The sequence below is a fragment of the Arvicola amphibius genome, chromosome 12 (assembly GCF_903992535.2).
Source record: "Arvicola amphibius chromosome 12, mArvAmp1.2, whole genome shotgun sequence".
Taxonomy (NCBI): domain Eukaryota; kingdom Metazoa; phylum Chordata; class Mammalia; order Rodentia; family Cricetidae; genus Arvicola; species Arvicola amphibius.
In genome coordinates this window covers 46415670-46422980 of record NC_052058.2, presented here as the reverse complement: position 1 = coordinate 46422980, position 7311 = coordinate 46415670, and the positions used below count along the sequence as shown (strand labels likewise).

At 42.6% G+C, this 7311-nt stretch overlaps 1 protein-coding gene across 1 annotated transcript; it reads left to right on the top strand.

Moving 5' to 3' along the window:
- The first annotated feature begins 4330 nt into the window (after positions 1–4330).
- Positions 4331–4814, top strand: LOC119827772 (ubiquitin-60S ribosomal protein L40-like). The gene has a single exon (XM_038349641.1). The coding sequence runs from the start codon at positions 4366–4368 to the stop codon at positions 4750–4752; it is 387 nt and encodes a 128-aa protein (XP_038205569.1). The 5' UTR covers positions 4331–4365; the 3' UTR covers positions 4753–4814.
- Positions 4815–7311: the final 2497 nt, after the last annotated feature.

The window sequence follows — 7311 nt, the reverse complement described above, 5'->3', positions numbered from 1 at the left end:
ATGATAATTGCATTTATGTGTGTCTGTGTGTGTATGTGCGAGCGTGTGCATGCTTGCGCTCATACATGCATGCACGTATGCAAATATGTATATGGTAGCAGGAGGGACATTTATGGAAGCTGGCTCTTTCTACCTGTGGGCCCTATGATTGAACTCCAATCTTTAGGTTTGGCAATAGGCTCCTTTACCCGCTGAGCCAGCCTGATGCAGATGTTGCCAGTGAGGTGAACTAGACATAACTAGATGCTAGGAATGGACCAGATAAGAAATAAGCCTCTTTCAGTGCCAGAAATAAAGAGTACTGACCATGCGGGTGTCTACCCAACTGTTTCCGCACACCCTGCACAGTCACTCATGGGGTATGTGAGAAGGATGTAGAGCCAAATGAAACCGTTCCCACTGGCAAAGCTGGAGCTGCATGGTTTGCTTATTTTGTGGTGCTTGAGAGTTGGATTCCAGGTTTTGCTCTTATTGTGCAAGTGCTGTACCCTGAGCTGCATTCTCAGCTTAAACTGGAAGCAGCTGAGCAATGAAAACACATACTGTTTGATTATAGTCTAAAATTTAAAACAAATACAAATAAATACATATTGTATACATAAAGTAGACTAATGTAAGCACAAATATATGTAATAGAAATTTCATGAAGTAAGGCAAACATCCATTAGTCCATATTGGTAGAAAAAGGTACATAGATCAAGAAATAGGAAAGAATTGATAAATCCCTCCCCCCCCCCTTTTATGTGTTAAAAACAGATACTTTGCTGAGCGGTGACAGCTCACGCCTTTAACCCCAGTGCTTGGGAGGCAGAGGCAGGCAGATCTTCAAGTTTAAGGCCAGTTTCACCTACAGAGTGTCAGTCAACCAGAGGTACATGGAGAAATCTGTCTCAACAAAACAAAATAGATAAGATGGAATACATTTTGTTAGTCATTTGACAATTTCATATATGTAAAACAGTGTTGTTTTGAAATCCACCGTCGACAGCCTCAGTCCCTCCCAGTGGGCCTTCTTTCCCCCTTTATGCCTTCTGCTGCTTTAGTTTTGGACTCAGAGAGTCTCATTAGTCAGTGAGTCTCATTAGTAGGGACCATCACTGTGGTGAGTTCATGATCGCAGAGACAAGGTTTCATAGTGTTGTGCTCCATCCTCTGCCTCCTTTCATTCTTTCCGCTCCCTCACTGTTCCCTGAGCCTGGGTGGAAGGCTTGAGAGAGATGTCTACTTTGGGCTGAGTACTTACTGCCTGCACCATGCCTGGTTACGCATCCTTGCATTGGTTGCTGGTCACTGCAGAAGGAAGTTTTCTGGCCATTGTCAAGGACAACACTGAGCTATGTGTGTGTGTCTTATGGTTTCTATTGCTGTGAAGAGACACCATGACCGCAACAAGTCTTATAAAAGAAAACATTTAATGGTGTGTATAGGGCGGGTGTTTGCAGAGTCTGCTCATTTGTTCCCGGCCATCCAGATTCAAAATAACCATACAGAAACTGTATTAATTACAATACTGTTTGGCCAATAGCTTGAGCATATTTTTAGCTAGCTCTTATACCTTAAATTAACCCATTTCTATTAATCTGTGTATCGCCACGTGGCTGTGGCTTGTTGGCAAGGTTCCGGTGTGTCTCTCTTGCAGGTGGCTACATGGCTCCTCATACATACCTCTTTTTTCCTCCCAGCATTCAGTTTAGTTTTCTCTGCCTAGCTCTACTCTGCCCTATCAGACTAATGCAGCTTCTTTATTCATTAACCATTAAAGCAACACATATACAGAAGGACCTCCCACATTGGTACAGGAGGCTTACAATTTCAGAAGTTTAGTCCATTATCTTTGTGGCAGGATATGACGGCATGCAGACAGACATGATACTGGAGAAGGAGCTGAGAGTCCTACGTCTTGATTCACAGGCATCAGGAAGTGAACTGTTCTTATCATAGCTTGAACATGAGAGACCTCAAAGCATACCCCCAAGTGACACAATTCCTCCAACAAGACCACACCTACTTCAGCAAGAACACCGCTTGCTGAATGGGAACAATACCATTCCCTATGATCTTATGGGGACCAATTACATTCAAACTGCCACAATGTATAAACATAAACTTTTAGAAGGCAGTTTAATTACATGCCCATTTAAAAAGACAACAGTAGTAGGTTCCCCAAGAGCCCATGTCCTCTCTAGCCATGGGCTTTTGACCAGGCTTTCAGTAATGCATGAATTCCCTTATGTGGAAGAGGCCTCAACTCCAATCCAAAAGTGTTCAGCTACCTCTATAGTCCCTGTTGCACCAATGGCGTATCTCGCCAGGCACATCTTGTTGCTGTTGTAGGATGCAGGGTTTATGTCTAGGAGACACCAGTGATGGTTACTTCCCCCGCAGCCTGGATAGCGTGTTTCAGCACCGTGAAGTGAAAGCCAGCCAACTGCGGGGACCTCTCCCTGTCAGTTGCAGTTTGATTTCTTTATGTCCTGCAAGGAAAATGCACAGTGTCTCCAGCGATGGTGTCTCTCCTTACTGTCTGTCTAGTTCTGGTAGGCATCCAAGAGCAATGACTAGAAGGAGTGATCCTGCTCCTGGACCTGAGATTTCCATTCTTAATAACCTTGTCTTCTGGAGGAATCACTGTTCACCTACAGAGGGGAACCTGTGTTCTAGCTCCCTTTGAAATTACAGTTTTTATGTAACTTACAAAGGGGTTTCCATAAGGATTTTTAATACTCAATTTTGATTACCCCCACCCCTTCCTCTTCCCTGTTCCTGTCACCCCCGTACCTGTATAAACCTTTTAACCCCTAACATTCCTTCCCTCTCTTCATATCACCTCACCTCTTAAGCTCCCTCCTTTTCTAATGGGCCCTTTCTGGCTAAACTGCATAGATATTCCAAATTAAACCCACAAATCTAAAAGTCTAAAGCTAGGATCCACATCTGAGAAAGAATATGCTGGACAAATCTTTCATATAGGAAGACTGCAAGAATTTCAAGTGATTTATGCAAATAATCTACCCTTAAGGAGGGAAAATATAACTACTCATCCCTTAAGTATGTTGTATATAGTGTCTTCCTTCAAAGGAGTCCAGGATGGAAATGGGAGAAGACAGTTTGGATATTATGCTAAGTAGTGATTCCTTACAGTGGCTTCAAAGGTGCCTGTGGTAAAAGTAGAAAGTAAACAGATGAGCTTGCATCAAAGTAAAATATTTTTGTGCAACAAAGGACACAATTGACAGTGAAGAGACAGTCCAAGAAGAGATGAGCGTACAAACCATGTGTCTGGAACGGAGCTGACAGCCAGAGTCTGCAAAGTAGTCCAAGTCTAAAAACAGGATGGAGGCTGAGTGTACATTCTCAAAAGAAGACAAACAAATGGTTATAGGTAAAAGTGCCCCCTGTTGCTAATCAAATGACATTCAGACTGTCTGAGATAGTATTGCACTTTTGTGAGATGGCCGTTCCCAGAAAGGGAAGAAGTAACAACTGTTGATGAGGACAAAGGAGCTTTTTAATACTTTCACCAGGAGTGTGAAATTAGTTCAACCATTAGGAGAGGACAGTATGGAAGTCCCCCCAATTAAAAATGCTACTGCTGTACAGTGTAGCAACCTGACTCCTGAGCATATAGCCAGAGGAACAACAACATAACAGTGTGTCAGGGAAACATCTGTGTTCCCATGTTTATGGAAAGCCTACTCGGAAGAGGTGAGTTAGGAAATCAACATAAATATCCCTCCGTGGATGAATGGCTGAGAGGATGTGTGCTGTGTGCCTGCGGTGGAATACTAGTCTACCTTTAAAGGGCCTCCTTCCTTCCGAACAATACGGATAAGCCTGGAGAATAGTATACTAGTGAAATAATTCAGGCACAGAAAAACAGGTATTGTCTGACCTCATTTTATGTTGAATCTAGGAAACTGAACACATAGCAACAGTAACTTGACAGTTGTCGGGTTCTGAGAGTGACGGAAGGGGGTGGAGAAATGCTGGTCCCAGCATTTCAGGAGTTCCCTTCTCACAAGGCTTGTCTCTAATGAACACATCACATTCTGAGGGCTGTGGTTATAAGGCACAGTGACTGCCACTAGTGGCACGTTTGTGACATCACCAAGAAGTGGTGACCGAGGGAGGTGATGGGCATAGTCCTTAGTTCCATTTTAATCAGCAAATGTGCACGAATCAGAATGTGACCACACAGTGAGTATGTGCAGTTCCTATTTGTCACACAGGCCGTTAAAATCTTACAGAAAATAAATCTAGCCTGCTGGCATTGCCTCATTAGCTATGACAAATGTACCATATTTATATAAGAACCTAGGGGGGTTTCTTTTCAACGCGGCGACCGAGCGGGTTGCAGACGCCAACATGCAGATCTTTGTGAAGACCCTGACGGGCAAGGCCATCACTCTTGAGGTCGAGCCCAGTGACACCATCGAGAATGTCAAGGCCAAGATCCAAGACAAGGAAGGCATCCCACCTGACCAGCAGAGGCTGATATTTGCCGGCAAGCAGCTGGAGGATGGCCGGACCCTGTCCGACTACAACATCCAGAAAGAGTCCACCTTGCACCTGGTGCTTCGTCTGCGTGGTGGCATCATCGAGCCGTCCCTTCGCCAGCTTGCCCAGAAGTACAACTGTGACAAGATGATCTGCCGCAAGTGCTATGCACTCCTGCACCCCCGTGCAGTCAACTGCCGCAAGAAGAAGTGCGGCCACACCAACAACCTGCGCCCCAAGAAGAAGGTCAAATAAAGCTGGGGCCATAACTGGCCCACGACCCTGGGACCAAATAAAGTCCCCTTCCATCCAGTGGAGCAGTAAAAAAAAAAAAAAAAAAAAAAAGAACCTAGGGGGGTGGACAGTGAGGTGGCTCGGCAGCACGGAGCCTGAAGACCTGAGTTTAATCTCTGGGACCAGAACGGCAGGAGAGCACCGCCTGTCTCAAACTGTCCTCTGATTGCCAAATGTGACTCTAATGCTGGCCTCTCCCAATAAATAAATAAAGAGATATAAAAAGAATTAGAAAATAATTTACCAGGAGGAACGGGATCTGGAGTTCTAAGAAATGCAATCTTTGTAACCTTTCCTTGTAAATTTAAAGTTTTAAAATTAAGTTTAAAGAAAATTCTGTCCAGGATAATTCAAATTTAATTTCATCTTGCTGAGAGCCTGAAGTAAGTAAAATCATTCTGAGTTCTGGGCTGATTCTCGTGGAAAGTGGGGCAGTTCTTTCTGGGCTGTTGTCTTATAAAGCCATGACAGTGAGTTTGCAGAACCCAAGAATATAGCATTCCCAGATGTCCTCCTGTGGAACTTCCTCCTGGCAAGGCTTCTCCCCTTCACTTCTGCCCAGTAGCGGTCCCTTGAGTGGCATTTGCTGTCCTAGTTAATCAGAGGATAAGAGAAATGAAGAACTCTCTTCTTTCCCTCCCACGGAGTCTCAATGGGCACTGGAAATGTAGGTCATGTTGCATCCCAGAAGTGAGGAGTGAGCAGGGAGGTTTTTCTGAAGTGCTGCTAACCCTGCTTTCCATTCTGAGTCTTCCGGAGCAGGGGTGCAGCCTGGCTAGCGATGAGATGCAAGAACCAGGGGCGTCGTCCTAGAGCATCGTAGTTCCAATCAGTTGTAAAGTCTAACAAATTTATACTAAGGTTGTTTAAATGACACCAGCCAGCTTCTGTGATAATCTTTGCCTCAATTTTTACTGTCACATTGTAGAAAATCTTTATTAGTCAGGTTTGAATTATTGAAACTATTCTCCTGTCTACACAAAAATTATTTGGTAATCATGTAAATCTAATAATATATCTTGAAAATGACATATAATCATAGGCTTAGTGGCATCTTGAGTACCACACAGAAACCACAAATGTGTTCTTATTTTAAACTCATATTTAAAGTATGCTGTTCATGGCTCTCTGTATTTAATGGGAAAATCTTATATAGTTTAAAATACAAAAAAAAAAGTTTAAACTTTTTAGTATTATTTTATACAATGTGCTGCTAGCTCCTTTGTGAGGCATCTGCATAGGCTGCCAAATATTATACACTACTGGTATTGCCACTAACAGTAAATCTGACAGCCAGAACAGGTCTAGCCTTGTGTTTCTCCTTCCTCCTTAATCTCTATCAAGATAATCAGTCCGTTTAGGTTCAGAAAGTCAAATGATGCAATTTCTAAACATACGTGGGTATTACCTGTCTGTGGCTCAGCCCCGAAACTTAGAAATTGCCTGCGTCCTCACTCCCTGCAGTTTTATGATTTTAGCCCTTGAGTGTTCAAGTAGTCACTGTCACAATCCAGATGCACAACTGCATTAACCCTGCAGATGTCGCCCTGTGCAGCCCCATGTGCTGTGCCTGCACCGGTTACCTCTCCTCAGTCCCTACTACCTGCCAGCCACCAAGCTAGGGTCCAACCTTGTAACTTTGTTGCCTTAATAATGTTGCTTAATGTTGTTTAAAATTGGCTTTTCTTTCAGTATTTCAGAAGGATTTTATTTTTAAAAGACCACTTATGATTAACTTTAAAAAAGGAAATTTGAGAAGTTGTAACGCAGCATTTGATTTTTTTTCCTAGCTTGAACAGTCAAGCTCCACAGTGCCATATTTGACCAGCATGTAAAGTCAAATGTTCGGGCACATTGCCATCATAGCATTAACGTGTTTGGCTTCCTGTTAAAGATGCTACCCTAAAAGTTAAGGGAAAGGAACTCTAGGAAAAGCTTGCCCTGCTAACAAGCATGTGATTGTAGACTGAACAGAAATTAGAAGCCCAAAAGGGCATTTAATTATACATATAATTTAATTATGTATATAATATATAGAGGTAAAATATGACCATTATTTATGTTTCATTTTATTTTGGAAAATCTTCAAAGAAAAAATTTTCATATAATAATACTTAAATGAATGGCAATAAAAATAGTTGCAGTAATTGCTTAATATACCTCTTGTGTCATGGAATTGCTCTGCATAATTAGTGTGTCACTATGACATCATGTATGTAAAATTCTTTGAATATGCTAATGAGTAATACATGAAATTCCATGATTAGGTGAGATCTGTGTTCAAACAACCTCAGACGTCTCTCTGTTGTCTTACAAAATATAAGAAGTATCCTAGGATCTGTAGGAGGGCACATTAGTGTTTGGCTACAAATGCTAAAACCATCTGGCCAAATTAACATCAGCTCTGTGCAAGTAGATGGCAGGCTTCTAGAACAACTCATTGTCAGTGAAGGAGAGGCTGAGTATTAATTCATCTTGTCCAGAGTTCCTGATCCCAAAGGCAGTCATCCATGATTCTTA

What these genes read in the sequence shown, in the direction of transcription:
- LOC119827772 (XM_038349641.1), top strand. Translation starts at nt 4,366, where the DNA reads ATGCAGATCTTTGTGAAGACCCTGACGGGCAAGGCCATCACTCTTGAG.